This window comes from Lipomyces japonicus (genome assembly GCF_038497905.1).
Source record: "Lipomyces japonicus strain CBS 7319 unplaced genomic scaffold V1514scaffold_52, whole genome shotgun sequence".
NCBI classification, from domain to species: Eukaryota; Fungi; Ascomycota; class Lipomycetes; order Lipomycetales; family Lipomycetaceae; genus Lipomyces; species Lipomyces japonicus.
This window is the reverse complement of record NW_027117864.1, coordinates 1-19536: the sequence shown is the minus strand read 5'-3', so window position 1 is coordinate 19536 and position 19536 is coordinate 1. Positions and strand designations below refer to the sequence as shown.

At 40.8% G+C, this 19536-nt stretch overlaps 8 protein-coding genes across 8 annotated transcripts; 4 read left to right on the top strand and 4 right to left on the bottom strand.

Annotated features, from left to right (window-relative positions):
• Positions 1-84: 84 nt before the first annotated feature.
• V1514DRAFT_336698 (dimeric dihydrodiol dehydrogenase) lies at positions 85-1498 on the top strand. The gene is made up of 3 exons (XM_066928576.1): positions 85-277; positions 352-711; positions 780-1498. The coding sequence occupies exons 1-3, from the start codon at positions 238-240 to the stop codon at positions 1445-1447; spliced, it is 1068 nt and encodes a 355-aa protein (XP_066781353.1). The 5' UTR covers positions 85-237; the 3' UTR covers positions 1448-1498.
• Positions 1499-1532: 34 nt separating this feature from the next.
• Positions 1533-3864, bottom strand: V1514DRAFT_179108 (major facilitator superfamily domain-containing protein). The gene is made up of 5 exons (XM_066924591.1): positions 3536-3864; positions 3320-3444; positions 3193-3242; positions 2886-3138; positions 1533-2821 (listed from the first exon to the last, which is right to left on the bottom strand). The coding sequence occupies exons 1-5, from the start codon at positions 3552-3554 to the stop codon at positions 1619-1621; spliced, it is 1650 nt and encodes a 549-aa protein (XP_066781352.1). The 5' UTR covers positions 3555-3864; the 3' UTR covers positions 1533-1618.
• Positions 3865-4174: 310 nt separating this feature from the next.
• On the bottom strand, positions 4175-5780 carry V1514DRAFT_285232 (uncharacterized protein; the record flags this gene model as incomplete). Its single annotated transcript, XM_066925165.1, has 2 exons — positions 4175-5351; positions 5416-5780. The coding sequence occupies 2 exons, from the start codon at positions 5778-5780 to the stop codon at positions 4175-4177; spliced, it is 1542 nt and encodes a 513-aa protein (XP_066781351.1).
• A 391-nt stretch (positions 5781-6171) lies between these two features.
• Positions 6172-8190, bottom strand: V1514DRAFT_336685 (uncharacterized protein). The gene has a single exon (XM_066928575.1). The coding sequence runs from the start codon at positions 7808-7810 to the stop codon at positions 6347-6349; it is 1464 nt and encodes a 487-aa protein (XP_066781350.1). The 5' UTR covers positions 7811-8190; the 3' UTR covers positions 6172-6346.
• Positions 8191-9788: 1598 nt separating this feature from the next.
• V1514DRAFT_322047 (uncharacterized protein) lies at positions 9789-10885 on the top strand (the record flags this gene model as incomplete). Its single annotated transcript, XM_066926090.1, has 2 exons — positions 9789-9954; positions 10035-10885. 2 exons carry the CDS (start codon positions 9789-9791, stop codon positions 10883-10885), a joined length of 1017 nt encoding a protein of 338 aa, XP_066781349.1.
• Positions 10886-11489: 604 nt separating this feature from the next.
• V1514DRAFT_336675 (glycosyl hydrolase family 85-domain-containing protein) lies at positions 11490-14095 on the bottom strand. The gene is made up of 3 exons (XM_066928574.1): positions 14041-14095; positions 12981-13968; positions 11490-12912 (listed from the first exon to the last, which is right to left on the bottom strand). The coding sequence occupies exons 2-3, from the start codon at positions 13871-13873 to the stop codon at positions 11673-11675; spliced, it is 2133 nt and encodes a 710-aa protein (XP_066781348.1). The 5' UTR covers positions 13874-13968; positions 14041-14095; the 3' UTR covers positions 11490-11672.
• A 149-nt stretch (positions 14096-14244) lies between these two features.
• On the top strand, positions 14245-17345 carry V1514DRAFT_336669 (glycoside hydrolase superfamily). The gene is made up of 3 exons (XM_066928573.1): positions 14245-14395; positions 14464-15070; positions 15146-17345. Exons 1-3 carry the CDS (start codon positions 14326-14328, stop codon positions 16968-16970), a joined length of 2502 nt encoding a protein of 833 aa, XP_066781347.1. The 5' UTR covers positions 14245-14325; the 3' UTR covers positions 16971-17345.
• Positions 17346-17347: 2 nt separating this feature from the next.
• On the top strand, positions 17348-19396 carry V1514DRAFT_298327 (SOR/SNZ family-domain-containing protein). The gene is made up of 9 exons (XM_066925482.1): positions 17348-17767; positions 17826-17841; positions 17910-18056; positions 18123-18136; positions 18200-18280; positions 18346-18468; positions 18523-18721; positions 18780-18921; positions 19002-19396. Exons 1-9 carry the CDS (start codon positions 17647-17649, stop codon positions 19107-19109), a joined length of 951 nt encoding a protein of 316 aa, XP_066781346.1. The 5' UTR covers positions 17348-17646; the 3' UTR covers positions 19110-19396.
• Positions 19397-19536: the final 140 nt, after the last annotated feature.

The window sequence follows — 19536 nt, the reverse complement described above, 5'->3', positions numbered from 1 at the left end:
TCTAGACAAGAATAGCTTGCAAGATGATTGCGGCCGCGGAGAAGTTTTGCAAATGCTCATGACGATTATTTGCATGCGACCACTTACCGGTTGGTCATACTAACTAAGCCAAAGGTACAAATTATGTAATCGGCAACCCCACTTTGAAACATTACATGAACGATACCATTCGGTTAAGCAACTATACTCAATCTACGTATTTTTTATTTTTTTTTATTTTTGACGATTGTGAACAACATGACCGATTCACTACCTGTTGCAAAATGGGCAATTATAGGTGAATGTTGCACCTTGCGTGATTGCAAATTTCGAAGAATTACGGCGTATTAATTCCGTTATCATGATAAACAGGCGCGGGGGTTATTTCCAAACGATTTATCAGTGACATTCTTCTCAGCAGGCCTGACGCAAAGGCAAAACATCGTGTCGTGGCAATTGGTGCTTCTTCATTAGAAAAAGCAGATCAATTTGCCAAAGAAGTGTGTCCGAACGAGAACGCCAGGGTTTATGGTTCATACGTGGAAGCTGCCGGTGATGCCGACGTGGATGTCGTGTACGTAGGCACGCCACATGGCCTACACAAAAAACAAGTGTTGGACTTTATCCGTCTTGGGAAAAACGTGGTTTGCGAGAAGGCATTTACCATTAACGCCCGCGAAGCCATTGAGCTTGCCGAAGCAGCCAGGGACAATGACGTTTTTTTGATGGAAGGTGAGGATTACTCAATTTTGTTGATGAACAACAGACCTGTGGCATGAAGATGTTAACTTGGCTGCAAGCCATGTGGACCAGGTTTTTCCCGCTGGTTAAAAAACTTCAATCGCTAGTTCATGACGAAAACGCGATCGGTCATGTGGCACGAGTGTTTGTTGATTTTGCCCTCAAGCTTGACGTTATCAACTTGCCCGCGACCTCACGGTACAAAAACTTGTCACTCGGTGCCGGCGCGTTATTAGATCTCGGCGTTTACACCGTCACGCTTGCCAAAGTTGTATTGGACAACCGGATTGGAGATCACAGCGTCGTGCCCGAAATCTCGGCCGCGCAAACCTTGGTCGAAGGTGTCGACGTCATCTCGTCAGTTGTTTTGACGTATCCGGTTGGCAGGCAAGCAATCTTGACCGTTGCCACGGTGGGCACGAAATCAGATCACACGTTTATGAAGATTGAGGGAACAGAAGGAACAATTACTTTAAGTGGTAATTTAACTTCAGAACCGGAACGACTGACCATTACCAAAAATAATGGACAATCTCAAGTTTTTGAATTTTCACATCCCGGATGGGGGTTTTATTACGAGGCTGACGCGGTCGCGATCGATCTTGCGCAAGGCAAAAAAGAAGATTCAACCATGCCACTTAGTGAGTCCATCTTTGTCTTGCGATTATTGGATCGCATTCGCAAAATTGGTGGGTTAGTATATCCACACGATAGCCCTAATTATTAATTTGTACTTTTTGCTTTCAAACATAATTTTCATGATTACTTTAATTCCAACTTTAAAAAAACAATAAAAACACCCACCCAAAGATGCCATTAATGCAAGCTAAACTAATAACAAAACTATAAGCATTCTCTATCCAGTTCATTATATCAACCGATCAACCAATCAATCATCTTAATCCTCACTGAGCAATTCTACAACCTCATCACCGGGATCGTCCCGATAATGGCTTTGGTTTGGTTCGTCTGAATTCAATTGATCATCATCAGGGTCATACAAGCTTCCATGAATATTGCCTCTGATAAATAGTGTTGCCAAAAACGCGATAGTCATTATGGCAAACAACGCGATAAAGATTGCTTCGGGAAATGATCCAACAGTGAGTGAATAAATATTTGAAAAGATTAACGGCGCAACTATGGTCATTAGCGATTGAAGTAACGACGCGGCTCCCAAGATCGCTCCCGTGCTTTCCTTTGGCACATGTTTTGTAAGAGCAGATTCTAATGCCGGTGATGCAACACTGCCTATCGAACCAAACACGCCACCAAACGCAAACAAAATTCCGTTCCATGCGAATCCCAAACTTACGTAAGTACTCATTTCTAATAATAATCCAAACCTGATCAAGAAAAGTTCAGAATCTGCAGGCCCGACCTCGCTATGCACATGACCTTGCCGACGTTTATAAAGCCAGGTCACGCCAGGCAAAACAACCAGCATGGACAATACTCGAAAAATACTGGCAAACGATATAAAATATCCAGTCTGGACCGTTGTCCAACCAAACTTGAATTCAGCGTACAGCAGCACGGTTAACGCGGTGCCCATGGCCACACCCATAATTATGGCATCAACACCAGCAAGCAGAACAATGTTTTTTTTAATAATGAATCGAGTGCCATCTGATGGCCAAAGAACACGTAACGGCTTGAAAAAATTAAACTTGGACAAGTTTTGCTTGAATGACAACGGTGGTCCAGCCCGGTCCGTCAAAGACGGTAGTACTTCCTGACGAACCTCGTGCCGCCTATGAGCTGGTAATGACTCAGGCAAGATTACAAAAATGTATAACACAATTCCGGCTAATACCACTAAATTGACATAAAATATTAATAATATCTTGCTGGTTCGTTCAATTACAAATCCACCAATGGCCGGGCCTATTGTGATGCCAGCAAAAAAGCATGCCCTGATCAGGCCAAACCCGCGTGCTCGGTTGGCCGCGTTCGTACAGTCGGCCGTATAAGCATGCGAAATCAAAAGAATGGTTTGAATAGAACCAGTCAGGCCGTCAACAATCGAACTAACAAAAAGCCATTTATATGCATCAACGCTATGGGATTCGGCTGCTATTATAATCACAATGGAAGAAACCTAAAAATCGTTGTTAGATGAAACAACCTAAAAATTTTCTGTTTTTTTTTAAAAAAAAACATACAGCTTGACTAGCAAGAAAAAGGAGCAGTATAGGCTTTCGACCAATCCGATCAGACAATGATCCTAACCTTGGCGACACGATGGCAGCCAAAGAAGATTGAATAAACCCAAGCCACATATTAAATCGTGCAACTTTGGAATGCACAATTGCGGATTGACAATTTATAACCAGGTCATTGTTTATTATATCTTCGGCTGCGTAATGTGCTCTGCAGATCAATTCAAGAAAAATATTTAAAGCTGGAGAAATTATTCTAAATTCTAATTGTTAACTTGACTAGAAACGTGATTAAATTTAAACAACATACGCTCCTTGTTGAGTTGACAGTACGAACATTGCCGGCAAAAATAAATAAACCTATAGTATTTGAACAACCTTAGCATTTCATAAACCATTGAGACCAAGTGAAGCCTCGCAGATCAAGAATGACTTACGGATGGCGTTCTCCATAGTTTCTTGACACGCAAAAGTGTCGACTCAGGATTGGTCTCAAAAGATTCAGCATCATCAGGCTGTGATTCTGAATCGGTCTCATTACCAAGGTCTAGTAATCCGCGTTCTTCACTATTTTAAAAAATAAAAAAAAAAGACAAGAGAGTGTAAGTGAATTAGTTTTGCATGCTCAATTCGATCGACCTTGAACTACTAACCTATTCGCATCTGAACCATTGCCGCCGTCTCTTCGGGGCATGCTGCTTTTGAATGCTTTTGAATGATATGCCGAATAAACAAATGAAATTTGGCAGCAACCAGTTTTTTGCCAAATCTCGAGCTGGCCCACAATCACGGATTTTCCAAAAAAAAAAACAACCCCCTGATCCAAATGGGGCCTGATGGGCCTTATATTTATTTATCAATCGTAATGTAATGTAATTATGAGTGCAAGGCTAACCTGAAATGGTCATCATAGTGGCCATTGTAAAGTGCGGCGCAGTTTTATTTCCAGTAAGGGCCTAATTGAGTAATTGTAAATATTTCACTTAAACCGTCAAAGCTTGCTAAATCTTTTTTCCTGCAAACTAAATAGAAAAAAAAAACTATGCACTTTAATTTTGATTGTATTGTTGTATTGTTGTATAGTTGTATAGTTGCATGGTTCCATGGCTTGCAAAAAGGGCCCGTGCGAGAAATGCGAGTCGGCGCATCCGACGCACTCGCAATCCATACATTCATGTGCATATCGTACAGAATACGAGGCATGACCAAGTTGATTATTTAAATTATGATATGATATCTACTAGTAGTTACTTATCCAAAAATCGCATGACAAACAAGCCAGTTGTCCGATTTCACGCGCTCTCTTTTCGGTTTCCTTGTTCGATTGCAGCCTCAGCCTCGGCAGCTGCTTTTTCGGCCTCCTTAATCTGTTGCATTTTCTTTTTCGTCATTTGCTTGTTAAAAAAATTTACGCAGTACGGAAGAAGCAACAAATTTAGTGCGATCCACGCCAAGCACACTCCCACGTTCCGGCCCATGTAGTTTTTCGTGTTGAACAATGTCGTTCTCATTGCCTCTGCCAAGTTATGAATCGGGAATGCGTATCCATATCTATATATCTTGGCTTGAAGCGTGATTGGGAAAAATGACGTGGACACGTTAGTGATAACCATAAAGATCAGGCAGAACGAAATGATCGGAGGGAACGTGGCGAACGCAATCAATGCCATGTTCTCACAAGCCCCGCCAACAGCAATCATGCCCAGCCAATTGAGCATCCAGTACACGACAAAGCCACCGTGGCCAAACTTCTTGCTAAAGTCAATCTGAAATGCAAGTGAGATGAGTGAAAAAAACAGTGACAAAAAAAAATAAGCAATCCAAGATGTCACGATTCGATATAAAATATAATGCGTGCGTCTAAGCATCGGTGCAATCAACATATGCAATGGTTGGAAAAAATTAAACTGGAAAAATGAAATGATAATTAAATAAATCAGGCCAACTTGCGTGGGCGCAGTTGCAGTCGGATTGTCAAACGGTCTCACGTTATCCAGCGCAACACCAGCCGGTAGTGCCAACACATTTGGAGATGCAGCAGCAATTGCGGAAAAGTTATAACTCTGAGCAACTTGTTCAATTGTCACAGCCGAAAACTTTTCCACAAATGCGGTATTAAGAGCAGTAGCCCAGGCCTGAATATATACATACGCTAGTTGATCTCTAGCCTGGGGATAGATAAACGATATGGCGTTGTTTCCATCATATGATTTTGCAAATTGCGCAGGCGACGATAATGCGTTTACAAGGTTCGTGGTCGCGTTTCCAAAAATGAAATAAGCACCCCATGCTCTTTCCTCAACAACCTCATGCACAATTGTATCATAGTCATTATTATAAAGTTCTGGATTGACCTCCCTCACTTGAATAGTATTAGATTGATTACTGAATGCATGAGCAACCTGAATAAAACTCGGTCCGACTAGTGAGTTTGCATCATTGTCCACGTTAACGATCCACACAAACGCACTTATAGCAGTCGAGTTAGCTAACAAGGCAAGACTTGAACCAATAAAAAAAAATTAAAACTCACTTTCGAAGATGCTCCTCTCTTTTATAATAACTCCCCCAATAAATTGATAAAATGCCCATAATCATTGTGGCCATCAAAATAACAGAAATTGTTAATTTTTTAAAAATATCTTTGCGCTTGTCCTTCAGCTTTGGCGAAAAAAAACCGTGCTTGCGGTCGATCTTTAATCCGGCAGTAATCTTCCTTGCCAGGCCCGGTCTTTGTTGAGCCTCCGCCGTGGTCTTAACCGGCTCAGCCGTGCCTTCAAAAGCAGACTCATTGACAGGTTCGGTTGCGCTGCGGTCAATCGAATTTTCTTCTTCAAAAATATGTTCAGCCGGCACAAAATTTGTATCAACGACAGACAATTCCAGCTCTTCCTCCATATGATCCGGAATGGTCATGGCCCGTCTCAAGTGGGTTAGTCGCCTACTCGATGCTGTACTGGATCGCCGCAACTTCGGCCGGGCCGAGTTTAAATTATAACTATCAAGACTTGACATTAAAGCTTTAGCTTGTTTAAAAGAATATGTGTAATAATAAACCCTGGTGGCCTTGATGTGAAGCAGTACAATGTTATTGTTCGGGATTGGGATTTTTATATAATCATGACCCAGTCAAAACCTTAACTAAATTATAATCATATTGATAAACGTGGTTAGGGCAAGTACTGCGATAACGTAAAATGATCATTTTTGTCATGCAACGACTTCAAATTGGTCATTATTAAAAATAAGAAACGCAAATTTATTAATTTTTTAACTAATTCATATTTTACTTCAATAATGACATGCTTAAGCTTTAATAAAAAAAAATAGTGGTAACAAGGTACTATTAATAATACACTAAATAAGATGGATATCGTGCACAGAAAGTCATTCTGCACTTTTAAAAATACAAAAAAATTGAGGCTTAATTTTGTAATGTTCGTTCAGCACTGCTACTAAATTTTTTATGACGCCCCATCGATTGGTTGTGGTAGAGGACTATCTCCCCAGGATTTGCGAGGTGAATTAGGCTTTGCACTTTGATTCAAATTAACGTTGGCTGACTTATCATTGCTCGCGACTGCTGGGGTATTATGTCGCTTTTGTTGAACATTACGACTAGATATGTTGGAATTCTGTGTCCATTTGGGAATTGAATAAGATCCCTTTTTTAAGTACGGCGACTGAGATGCCACTGGTGCCGACAAATTCGTGTTGGGTACACCGTCATTCTTAACTGAAACGGATTTCACACTCACACGCTTGACCTCTTTGTTCTCGGTTGTCTGTACATTTGAATTCTGTGACTTTGCATTTTCTGAAATTATAAGTGGTGAGGGTGATAAACTAGGTTTCAAAACATTTGCTTGAACCGGTGAACTGAGCTTGATTTGCGCAGTGGAAATCACGGTAGAGATATCATGAGCGCTTGCAGTATTTGGAGTTTTAGGTTCGGCTTGACGTGGCGCGTCATTTAATGATTCGATCGTGGTATTCACAGACAGTTCCGGTTTAGTAGTGTCGGTTGTAAGCTTATGAGCAGGTAATTGCTGGCCTTGTGATTTAATTGCATTCAAATGTGCCGGTGCTTCTGTTTGAACCAAACCTAACGTTGAAGCATTTTCTTTACCTTGCTGTATAGCTTCACCGATATTTCGATCAGATTCTGACACGTTTCTAAGCGGAGTTCGGATACCATCCGAGCGAGTTCCCGAATGGCGTGACTGCAAATAATCATTCCATTCGTTCCTGCCATATTCAGTTGTCAAGTCAAACTTCATGCCATCGATGGTTAGAATACACTTTGATGGTGAATTTGCGTCTATTGATGGCTGATTTGCAACCACTTGATTGACAAACGATTGACCGTCAAACTGAGAACCCATCTGTTGTTGTGAGGTTTGATAAATGCAGTGCCATAGTCTGCCAAGCGCTTCCTTTAACTTTTCTAGTTCACGTCTGACATCTCCGCCACGATTAAGTCGTCCTTGTAAATTTCGAGAATCAGATTTTGCGTTTTGGGCCACGTCAAAGATTTTTGCTTTGAGATATTCAATCTCCCGACTGTTCGACGAAAGGCCCTGCTGAAGCTGGTTGAGAAGCGCTTGACTAAGTTCAGCGGTAGCCGCAGATGATGCAAGTGCAATGGCACGAACATGGTCCTCATCCAGGGTTCCCAAGTCTGAGCCTTTAGGTATTTTAGTATTGCCCAGCCTGAATGTATGATTGAACTTTGTGATGTACAAATACAATGCAGCACTGACTAGAGTGGAATAAAACAAACTATTAGATATGACGGACATTGTAGTTGACGAAACATTTGATGTTGCATCCGTGGGTGAAAAACAAGAATGTAAAGAACTGGCCAAAGTTTCATTTGAAGCCGTGTTGGTCATGTATAGGAAGCAACTGGCAAGCAGGTTAGTCATGCGAACAATCTATATTATACCCTTTAGTCACCCACTTTCGAACAGCTTCGGGCAGATTATCAAGTGCGGCATCATTAAAATTATGATCCTGTAAGACAATCCCCGGACTAAGGCTTGTAGCACGAGTTAGGATGAGCGCGATTTGGTAAGTAAAAAGACAAGCATTGGCCGCGACTAATGTTCCTGAGAAGACAGGACTTGTCAGTTTGCGTCGCCATGTGGCTGGATTAAATTCAAAACGAGAAAACGCGTTGGTCATTTTGGATTCACTGAATACTGGATTAAATTTAAAAGAGCTTGGACAGTGGGTGTAGTTAGTTGTTGTAGATTGGATTTGTAGGTATATGTGTATAAAAAGTTTAGATGGCGGCGATTTGCTACATTGCCCAAGATTCGTGTAAACAAACGTATTTTTACCTGGGTAAAATGGCAACGACTTTTCTACACAGTCTGCCTAAAACGTCAGATACAAATACGTCAGCCTGTCCACTGTCCACTGGTGTAATACGTAAATACAATGAAATATAAATGCAATATATATGCAATATATATGCATATAACGGTTTACAATAATAGTTATTGTCAAACAGGTAGTGGCAGGAATATTATTCCAGTCCCAAAATGGTTGTCATGACAACAATACTTAAAATGGTCAACCAATACGATTGCGCTTTTATCGCCGACGGGAGTGCGAATAAAAAATGGTACCGGCAACAAAATAACAAAATGCGACTGACACCAAATATAATGGATGGGCCTCTTGGCATTTCTACTTGTATGAGGTAGTATAAGTTTTCAATATATAATATATGGCACTTACACTTACTTATGGGAAGACAGAGAACATGCAATGTGGATGGATGATTTAATTGGCAAAATGTTTTAAATGATCACATTAGTCATTTCTGCACAATTCGTGAGGAATGAATACAATTATAATTCAAAGCGATGAAGTAATGGTACTAATTGTACAGTGTAAAACATGCATCCTGGCTAATAAAATGCATATACTAAAAAAAAGGTTTAAAATTCAAAACAGAAATTGTAGTACCCTTCAAAATGTGCATTCAACATTATTTAACATTTTGTTTGTAAATGTGAAAATCTCTCTACTGGACAACCATGCATCGGGGAGACTGATATCATTGGTTTAATACTACCAGCAGATCCAGGATGATCATTATGTCTTTTAGACAAGTCGTCACACTTTGGCATGCTAAGAGCCAAAGTTGGATACCTACTACTATATTCGAATGTTTAGAAACAGGGAAATTAAATTTAAATTTTTCTTTTCAAAGGGTAACAACTTAACTTGATGAGTTGTAATCATTGTGTTGGCTTATTTTCTTTTAAATTTTTTTAAATTTTTTTAAATTTTTTTAAATTTTTTTATTTTTTTTTTCATTCATTTATTCCCGGGTGGCGAATCAAAACGGCGATGATGAGGCGCCAAAATAATCCAGGATCGGGTTTAGTCGCGTTTTGAAAAAGAAAAAGGCCAAGTGAGAAAGAAGAGTGTGACGCGCCCAGGAACATTCGCTAATGCCGCTGCTCCTCATGCAAGAGCACATGATTTCATAGAATAGTTAATAAAAATTATAAAATAAAATAAAAAGATTGTTATTGCTAAAATGGCAAAACAACTTTCGAGTTGATTTGTTTTTTTAGCATGTTTTTCTGATCAGGTTGAATTAATTTGGGTTTGCATTTATGCGTGTAAAGTTTAGACTTTCGAGTCGTCCGGTCACTAAACTTAAATTCGATGAGTAGCCACTGCGATGACCGAATAATTTTTTTTCCTCCCTCAAATCACCAGGTATGGACTAAACCTCCCGTCCATCTTTCTCAAATTGTAGATATAGGCCCCAATTCGTTTGTCTCGGTTGGTGGTTTGTTTTGTATAGTCATCTGCTCCTAGGCAAGTATTATTGCTCACTGTGCTCTGTGCCATCTTGCTAACCTATCGACAGTCTTCACCATGTCTAAACGAGCTTACGACGAGAGCCTGGCCTCCAACGAAGAGGTGTCTTTTGATGGTTTCATTGTTATCGACTCGGCCGATTCAGAGGCTGATAGTTCCATTGCCACTCCGGACTTGGAATTCAGTCCAAAACGTCTGCGCACTGAGTTTGAAGATTCCTTTGGTACGTTTGCAACCTTGTTTTCATCCCGTTGCTACTTGAAAAATGCCAGTGGCAGGCTTATTAATTTTTTTTTTGCTTAGAGTCCGATTCTGCTGATGATACTTCTGATTTTTTCAACCTTCTTACTCCTCCTCTTGCTTCTTCTGAATTTGACGCGTTGTTTCCCGTGTCCATCTCTGCACAAACCATTTTGCAAGACTTAAACAGTGATAGTGACAGTGACGGCGACAGTGACGGCGACAACGACGGCGATGTGACTGACGATGACGTTTTCCCGCCTCGTCCTGTAGCTGCCAAGCGTCCAGCTGGTTACGTTTCACCAGCCTCTGCTCAAGCACCAGCACCAACCCAAACGCTATCAAACTCCGTTTTAGAAATTCAGGCAGTTGGCCCCATTTTGGGTCACTGGAACGAGAGCCAATTAAAACAAAAACAACAACAACAACAACAGCAGCAGCAGCATCAGCATCAGCATCAGCAGCAGCATCAGCATCAGCATCAGCATCAGCATCAGCATCAGCATCAGCAACAACAACAGCAGCATCATCATCATCATTTACCATCCTCAGTTTTACCCAAGCAATCAGGTTCTATTTCTCGTCTACCAATTCCACATTCCGCACATACAAATCCTCCATCTGATGCTATTTTTGAAAAGTATTTTTATTTTAATGACGTGGCCGATAATTCGTCAGCACTACCAAATTCCAAAATTTGGACTGATCGGTATACGACTATCCCGATTTGTGGATATCTTAATCGGGCATCCTCACCGGAGGCTGTTACCGTCGTGGCCAAGGAACCCAAAATTCCTGGTCTTAAACGGTCAAAGGCAATAGGCGTTATGGGGTTAAAGCGAAGGAGTTTTTATATGGGAAAAGGAAAGGAAATGGTTGGTTTAGGCGTTATAGTTGGTGATTTACTTTTGTGAAATTTCTTATTTTTTTTATATGGTTATATTATGGGGGTTTCCGTGCGGTCATCATTTTTATGTTTTTCTTCTTTTCCTTTATTATTTTGAACTTTTTTTTTGGTTTCAAAAGGATCAGAATTGATATCGACCAAAATTTTTTTTTTTTTTTTTCACAGGAACCAGTATGTTAGCAAACAATTTTCAACTCAAGTTATGGACTTTTTTTTTTCACAATTCTATCAGCAAGTGTCTTTTTTTTTTGGGAGGGGCAATATCAAATGTATAAATTTAAGGATGGGTTGGCAAATAGAAAAAGTTATCTTATTGTTTAAATGAGTTTTTTTTATTACGATTATTATTTTCTTTTTGGGAAAAGGGATACAACATTGATTAAGTTATACGCTCCTAGGATATTGAAACTTGACTAGGCATACCGTTTTGTTTCAATATCTTTTTTTTTTTTTTAATTTTTAATTAATCTTACTTTTATATTTTTTTTTGGTTGTTGGAGTGGGATTTCTTTGTTTTTTCATGCTTATTGTTCACCTTTGGTTTCAAAATGGGCAATGAAATTTTTTTTTTTTCGGTATATATATTTGGTATTTTTTTTTTCTCTTTTTTGATTTTATTTTGTTTTTGGAGTTTATCGTACATTTAAAAGTCAGTTTGTTTTTTGTTAATTTTTTAAATACAACTCTCCTGAGAAATATTTTCAAAAAAAAAAAAATAATGTTACACAATAATCTATAATGTCCAAAACGTGGAACACAAAAACAAAATCACGCTTGATCAAGCCTTTCCGTTATCAAATTAAAACAAAAGCCTGTTCGACACCTTTCACGATCGAACCTGCACAACCAACGGCATCGATTCGAACCCCAAAATTCCGGTTATTATCACGATCCATAACGTTATCCGCAATCACGTACCCGGTACTAGTCGCCACGCCCACCATTTGGCCGTTTATAAACACAAGCCACTCCGTGGCCTCAGCATCGTTGCGCCAGCGTATCATGTGTCGCCCGGAATCATGATTGCATGGTTCGACCGTAACATTACTGACGCGCCCAGGAGCACTTATGGCCATGGACCGATCCTTATTCAAAAATAAAAGCAAACTTCCCAAGTATATCGTGCCGGAAAAGTTTTCGTTGCACACGATGTCTAGATTCGTGATTTGCAACGCATGTTTTGCCCTGGCGTCACACGACGATGGCGGGTGGCCTGTTTTCAAATTAAACGACTTGCGAACCCATGAATCAAGTACCGATCCAGATAGATCAACCTCAAAATTCTCATGACTATGGGTTGCATGTTCATCAAAGCATGAAGCCGGACCATTTTCCAAATCATCCAGTATCCATCTGCCACCTAATCGTATTTGGACATCACCCTTGGCGCATTTCAGAAACGTGACAAGAAAAATAAACGTGCTGTCGGGCTCGACTACAAAATCAAGCGCAAAAAGAGGCGTAGCTTGAACCCTGAGTGCAGCATTAAGGCTTAGGGACGATACCTTCTTGCCAAGACCTCTTCCAGGTGAAGAAGATAAAGAAGAGTCAGATGACGCCGTGCCAGGCCTTCGAGAAGTAAATATTGCTTCATATGGAGAAGTATTAAATGGATCAGAAGTAAGTTTTAAACTAGATCCACCATAAAATACGCGTGTCGTATCTAGCGACCAAAAAATCTTAAAACTACCACCCGGTGCTGTCGTAACCCGGTTATCACAAAGTCGATGTTCATATTCTCGTTTCCTTGGAGAGTCAGACGCATACGGGTAAGTAGGTAATGCGGTCTGTAATGCATGGCTCACCCAGTTATCGGAGTATTCTAACTTGCCGTTGACAAAAAATGAGCTGCCGTGTCCAGTATTAAAACTTGTATAAAACAGGTTATATTTTACGGTATTCAAAACTGGCGCCGGGTGAGGTTCAATAAATTCAGATATGCTATTATTCTGAAACTTGGCAGGATCAGGACTGTTATACCAAAATGCGAAATCATTGGCATCAAAATTTGCTCTGCCCAATTCTTCATATGTCCTTTACAAGAATTTGTTATCAAGAAGAGAAAAAAACCAAAAAAAAAATAAAAAAAAAAAATTGCTTACCATGCAGGTGCAAACAAGGCAAAGCTTGTTTGCGACGACTGTACTCTTCTCATAGCTTTTCCAATCTCTGCTTTTGCTGGATAACTCACGTTTCTACCCCACACATCCAGCCCGGTCCACAAGTTTCGGCGAAAGTATTTACCTGCCAGCTTAACTCCATTATAAACTTGCTCGTCTTTCCAAAAATAATTGGTAAAAAGACCATCAGATGATTTAAAAAATGGTAATGTTTTATAATTAAGTGCATTTTGGTACTCAAGTTTATTGTCGAGTGTTAATGAATCATACCAAATCACTCGTGCCGTTGAGCCAATAACTTTGTGCAATTTAAATTTAAGATATTCGACAAATAAAAGCATTTGCAAGGCTTCATTGCGGTCGCCGAGCGTTATTTCCATGTTTAACAGATAGCCATCGAAGCCATAATGAACTGCGACCCGAGCCAGCATGTCTGCGTAGACATATCCGCCATGCTCATTTTCTTTTAAAATAATTCGTGCCTCTGCCACGCTATCGTTATGCTCAAAACAAATCGTGCCCAATGATCTCGTTCCAGCCTTGTGACATGCAGTAGTCCACGTCACAGGGGGAACGGCCACCCGTTTATGGGAGAAGTACACAAACGTGTCAACCAATGAAAGCCCGCGAGCCCAGTACGCAATGCCGGAGTCGTGTGGAAAATAGCCTTGAAACGATCGGTCTTCGCTGTCAGAATAACCGCCTTTGAAATCATGACACAGCAACAGCCGTGCAGTGCACGACCGGTCCGGGTGCCGGTGTCGCGTTCGCAACGGAGCTCGGCATTTTTGTAAACTGTCCTGCGTCTCATCCCATGTTGAAAGTGATTCTAGAGAATCAAAATAGCGACAAGTATCAAAACTTATCTGCGACATTTCATTAAAAAAAAGAAATCCATATCAAGATTTTATTCGGCACCACCTCCACAATCCATATCATGCGGCTTATCCGCTTTCGGACAAGTCGTAGACTGTTGTACAGAAAGTCGGCAACAATTCATTATAATTTATTTTATATTTATTAAATTTAGACAAGAACTCACGGATATTTATCTAGTTCTCAGTGCTCACTTCTCAGAAATTGATATGCTTCCGTGCTTCCCGAAAAGTTCTAAGTTCTACATAAAACTATTAGCATGCTTAAGTAATGCATGGTACCAGCGGCATTACGGTCCGACATCCCGGCGCGGGCGAAACGCAATCAATGACGGAACATTTGCCGACGGATATAAATATCTATAAATATGCCTTCACGAACCTGACTTGCTTTCGCACTTTTTTTTTAGTTGGTTTTAAGACTACGTTTACTGTACTGTGGTTTTTATACGATGGCGTCCATTGATGTTGAAAAAGTTCTCCAAGAGCTCACGGTTAATGAGAAAATTAGCCTGCTGGCCGGTAAGATAAAGTCTCTTATTGCAATGCAACGCTCAATTTCCGATAATTAATTACAATTGCCTCAATAGGTAGTGACATTTGGCATACGGTTCCTATTCCGCGACTTGGAATCCCTGCACTTCGTTTGACGGACGGACCGAACGGTGTTCGTGGTACAAAGTTCTTTGACAGTGTTCCTGCTGCTTGCTTCCCGTGCGGAACCGGTCTTGCTGCAACGTGGGATTATGATCTTCTGGTTGAAGCGGGCAAGGTAATGGGTGAAGAGGCAAAGGCTAAAGGTGCCCATGTTATTCTTGGACCTACCATCAACATGCAACGATCACCACTCGGTGGTCGTGGCTTCGAATCGTTCTCAGAGGATCCAATTTTGGCCGGACTCAGTGCCGGTGCTGTCATCAATGGTATTCAAAGTACTGACGTGATTGCGACGGCGAAGCATTTTGTTGGAAACGATCACGAAGACCGCAGAACTGCTTCCGATTGCATAATCTCTCAGCGAGCCTTGCGCGAAATTTATCTGAAATCTTTTCAGGTCGCCATAAAGGATTCAAAGCCATTGTCAATCATGACCGCGTATAACAAGGTCAATGGCATTCACGTCAGTGAAAATCCTTTTTTTTTGAAACATATTTTGCGGGATGAATGGAAATGGGAAGGCTTCATTATGTCAGATTGGTACGTGACCTTTTGCACTGCAATAAAAAAAACAAATTGCTAATATCCGAATTTTTTTTTTTTTTTTTTTTTCAGGTATGGAACATATTCGACTTCAGATGCCATCAATGCCGGCCTTGATCTTGAAATGCCTGGTCCAACTGATTTCCGTGGTCAGTTGGTTAACAGGTTATTAAGTGCCAACAAAATTAGACAGTCCACGCTCGATGAGCGGGTTCGCGCAATCTTGAAAGCAATCAATCATGCCGCTAAAACCGGCATTTCTGGAAATGCTGAAGAGAAAGGTGCAAATACTCCGGAAACGGCTACTTTGTTAAGAAAGATTACTGCTGATTCTATTGTGGTTTTAAAAAATGATAATAACGTGTTGCCTCTTAGCAAGACCAAGACCACGGCTGTTATTGGTCCTAACGCAAAGATTACGACCTACAGTGGTGGTGGATCAGCAAGTTTGCGTCCTTACTATACTGTTACTCCTTTTGAAGGCATTGAAGCCAAGGTCAGCCAGCCACTTAAATATACCATTGGCACTAATGCGTTCAAAAATATCCCTCCTTTTGGATCGTCTACAAAGACGCCTGAAGGAAAACCAGGAGTACGGTTTACAGCGTTTGCAGAAAGTTCTGAGGTTTCAACTCGCCAACCTATTGATGAGTTAGTGTTGCCATCTGTTGATGCGTTTCTGGTAGATTATCAACCACCTAATATTGATGTTCATGCCGGTCAAGCTTTTTGGGCCGAATTGGTCTCTCTGTTCACCCCAACAGAATCAGGTACCTACGAGTTTGGTGTCACCGTTGCCGGAACTGCAAAACTTTATGTTGATAATAAGTTGATTGTTGATAATGCCACCGTGCAGCGACAAGGAGACGCATTCTTTGGAAATGGTACTTTAGAAGAAACCGGACAGATTGAACTTGAGGCCGGTAAAGAATATGAGATCAAGATTGATTATGGAAGTGCGTTGACTTCAAAGTTAAGATCAAAAGGAGCGTTTGCTACAGTTGGTGGCATTAAGGCCGGTTATGCCAAACTTTTCGACAAGGACGACGAAGTCCAACGCGCGGTTGAGATTGCCAAGCAAGTTGATCAAGTCGTTCTTTCCATCGGTCTCAACTCTGATTGGGAGTCTGAGGGTTATGATAGAAATGACTTGAAGCTTCCTGATGGCACCGACAAGCTCGTGGCTGCAGTCCTTGCTGTAAACCGTAACACGGTTGTTGTTGTTCAATCCGGAACTCCGGTCGAATTGCCGTGGGCTGATGATGCCAACGCGATTGTCCATGCTTGGTATGGTGGCAATGAAACCGGCAATGGTATTGCTGACGTACTGTTTGGTGACGTGAACCCGTCTGGCAAGCTTTCGTTGTCGTTCCCCAAGAGAGTTCAAGATAATCCGGCATACCTGAATTACAAATATGAAAACGGACGAGTGCTGTATGGCGAAGACGTGTACATTGGATATCGATTCTACGAGGCCACTGACAAGGAAGTTTTGTTCCCGTTCGGTCATGGTCTTTCCTACAGCCAGTTTTCGGTTAGCGGATTAAAAGTTTCTGTTGCGGATGGCAAGATCCAGGCATCCGTTTCGGTGGCCAACGTGAGCGGACCCGCAGGCAAGGAAGTTATTCAATTGTACGTTGCGCAGCAGAATCCGTCCGTAAGCCGACCTCGCAAGGAACTCAAGGCGTTCAAGAAAGTTTCACTTGAACCAGGTCAATCGAAACTGGTTGAGTTTGAACTAGAACAGAACGAGGCAACGTCGTTCTATGATGAAAACGAAGATGCTTGGACATCCGAAGCTGATGTTTATAAAGTTTTGATTGGCACTTCGAGTGACAAGATTATTGAATCTGCTGAGTTTTCAGTGGCCAAGACGATCTGGTGGAAAGGTTTGTAGAATTACTTGGAGACTGGCTTTGCGGTTATTACTTGTCATGTATGTTTCATCGAATATGTTATTTTCATTATATTGGCAAGCGAATTAGTAAAACATGTACAGGTCTTATATACGAAGGCTGAGACTTCCCTGGTAATATATATAGTAACTCCTTGATTGGGTCTGTCAATTGTCATTATTCCATAGACAGAAACAAAATAACAGGAAAGAAAACGCCTTCTTCGCATGTACAATAAATGCATGTTGTAATTGACTCGACGCCACACGACATGATAAATAATCGCTAATTCGTTAATCGTCATTCAATGGGGTCAAGTGCGGCTCGCCACGTGCCCATGAAATAATGCCAAAAAAATCTTCATTGAGTAAAGAGACATGGTAGTAATTGGTTCTAGTTGGATATCAAATAAACATTTAAATAGTTAATATCTTTGGCAGACTCAACTTGGTTTTCTGTTTAACGTAATCAGGTTTTGAGCCACTTTTGAATGTGAAAATTTTGCCAAAGTCAGGACCGCTTCGCGCTTCTCGAATTTGTTTTTTTTTTTTTTTTTTGAGTTTGCCTACTATTACCACCGAGGCATATCAGCAGTATAATATCAATATTGTACTCTTTGTGAATTCGCATCTTTAAAATTCATCTATTGTTGAAATTCCACTTTTAACTGAATTAAAAATGTCAGAAAATGGAGCTAGTGCCAGATCCACAGGAACGCCACGACCTCCGGTTGACCAGTCTGCGACTGCTTCTTCATCGTCCTTCACCTTAAAGGCTGGCCTTGCCCAAATGCTCAAAGGTAATACCAAACGTGTGTTATCTTTGTGAACATGATCTAACACTTGAAATTGTCATAGGTGGTGTTATTATGGAGTGAGTAGTTTATCATCAAGTCAAACGACGACGACGTATTGAAAACTGGCTAACCGCTTTCTTTCCAGTGTCGTCAATGCTGAACAGGCCATTATTGCTGAACGTGCTGGTGCTTGTGCCGTTATGGCTCTCGAGCGTGTTCCTGCTGATATTCGTGCCGAGGGTGGTGTTGCTAGAATGAGTGATCCTAAATTGATCAAGGAAATCATTGAAGCGTGAGTAGATATATTTTTACTTTGAAGCATCGTTGTTGTTGCAAAGTTTACTAATAGTATAAAAAGTGTTTCTATTCCTGGTATGCTCCATCATTCGGTTTTGGTATCCGGATGGAATAAATTTTGCTAACAATTACGGCTAGTCATGGCTAAGGTTCGCATTGGGCACTTTGTTGAAGCCCAAATTATTGAAGCCCTCGGCGTCGATTACGTCGACGAGTCTGGTAATTTATTCACGTTCACGTATGACTTTGAATTTGCACCTGTTTTTCTAACTATGATCTCAAAGAGGTCCTGACGGCTGCTGATCAAGTGTACCATATCACGAAGCACAACTTTAAAGTTCCTTTTGTTTGTGGTGCTAGAAACCTTGGCGAAGCGCTTCGTCGTATCTCTGAAGGAGCCGCGATGAGTATGTACTGCTTCACAACGTCTGAATTTGCTGTACTCATGATATCACGTTTAGTTCGCACCAAGGGAGAAGCCGGTACCGGTGATGTTACCGAGGCTGTTAAGCACATCCGTACCATTAACCAGGAAATTAAGAAGGCTCAAGGTCTTGCCGATGAGGAACTTTATGTTTACGCTAAGGAACTCGGTGTTTCTTACCACCTTCTGAAGGAAGTCGCCAAGAAGGGAAGACTTAACGTTGTCAACTTTGCCGCGTAAGTCATAGATTTGGTCACATGGGTTTAATAGTTATTGACATATATATATATATAGTGGTGGTGTTGCTACTCCCGCCGATGCTGCTCTTTGCATGCAGCTTGGATGCGACGGAGTCTTTGTCGGATCCGGTATCTTTTTGGGTCACAACCCTGAAAAGCGTGCGAAAGCCATTGTCCAGGCTGTTACGCATTACAACGTATGTATATTTTTATATAAAGAGTTTTCTTTTTTTTTTTTTTTGTTTTTTAGCATGGCTAATATTTTGCCCTATTGCAGGACCCTAAAATCCTTGCCGAAGTTTCGACCGATCTTGGCCCCGCCATGGTTGGCCGTACTGTCGAGAGCTTGAAAGCCACGGAAAGACTGTCGGGAAAGAACTGGTAAATAAATGACTAGGACAACGCTTGTGTCTGGGATTTCAAAAAAAAAAGGCATGTTTGGGATTGGTTTTAACAAATTAAAAAAAAAATAAATAAATAAAAGCTGAAATATGACGTATAATTTATAAAATTTGAAGTTAAAGACAAAGCTACGTTTCCGGCAAAGCATGATGAACTCGCTTGTTGTTTGCAAGTCTCTTTAAAAACAATTAACTTGTCTGTACTATATGTAAATACAGGCTCCGTTAAAAATTAAAATGGCTCATAATCTATTCTTCAATTTACACGTGACTAATATAATTACTAATTGATTATTTAATTTATGTCATACTATACCTGGTTTAGGGTATGTCGTAACTATTTTCTTCATGTAATTTAGACTCTTTCCCGTAAAATTTTTCTTTGTTAGCTATCTTTGTTGTCTATTCAGC

Bases quoted from the DNA above. Each gene is read 5' to 3' on its own strand.
- V1514DRAFT_298327 (XM_066925482.1), top strand. From the start codon at position 17,647: ATGTCAGAAAATGGAGCTAGTGCCAGATCCACAGGAACGCCACGACCT. The intron at 18,281-18,345 runs GTAATTTATTCA...ATGATCTCAAAG, and splicing joins CGATTACGTCGACGAGTCTG to AGGTCCTGACGGCTGCTGAT. The intron at 18,722-18,779 runs GTAAGTCATAGA...ATATATATATAG, and splicing joins AACGTTGTCAACTTTGCCGC to TGGTGGTGTTGCTACTCCCG.
- V1514DRAFT_179108 (XM_066924591.1), bottom strand. The intron at 3,139-3,192 runs GTATGTTGTTTA...ATTAGAATTTAG, and splicing joins CTGTCAACTCAACAAGGAGC to AATAATTTCTCCAGCTTTAA. The intron at 2,822-2,885 runs GTATGTTTTTTT...AACGATTTTTAG, and splicing joins TTTTTCTTGCTAGTCAAGCT to GTTTCTTCCATTGTGATTAT.
- V1514DRAFT_336669 (XM_066928573.1), top strand. From the start codon at position 14,326: ATGGCGTCCATTGATGTTGAAAAAGTTCTCCAAGAGCTCACGGTTAAT. The intron at 14,396-14,463 runs GTAAGATAAAGT...TTGCCTCAATAG, and splicing joins GAAAATTAGCCTGCTGGCCG to GTAGTGACATTTGGCATACG. The intron at 15,071-15,145 runs GTACGTGACCTT...TTTTTTTTTCAG, and splicing joins GGCTTCATTATGTCAGATTG to GTATGGAACATATTCGACTT.
- V1514DRAFT_336685 (XM_066928575.1), bottom strand. From the start codon at position 7,810: ATGACTAACCTGCTTGCCAGTTGCTTCCTATACATGACCAACACGGCT.
- V1514DRAFT_336675 (XM_066928574.1), bottom strand. From the start codon at position 13,873: ATGTCGCAGATAAGTTTTGATACTTGTCGCTATTTTGATTCTCTAGAA. The intron at 12,913-12,980 runs GTAAGCAATTTT...ATTCTTGTAAAG, and splicing joins GCCTTGTTTGCACCTGCATG to GACATATGAAGAATTGGGCA.
- V1514DRAFT_336698 (XM_066928576.1), top strand. From the start codon at position 238: ATGACCGATTCACTACCTGTTGCAAAATGGGCAATTATAG. The intron at 278-351 runs GTGAATGTTGCA...CATGATAAACAG, and splicing joins TGCAAAATGGGCAATTATAG to GCGCGGGGGTTATTTCCAAA. The intron at 712-779 runs GTGAGGATTACT...CTTGGCTGCAAG, and splicing joins TGACGTTTTTTTGATGGAAG to CCATGTGGACCAGGTTTTTC.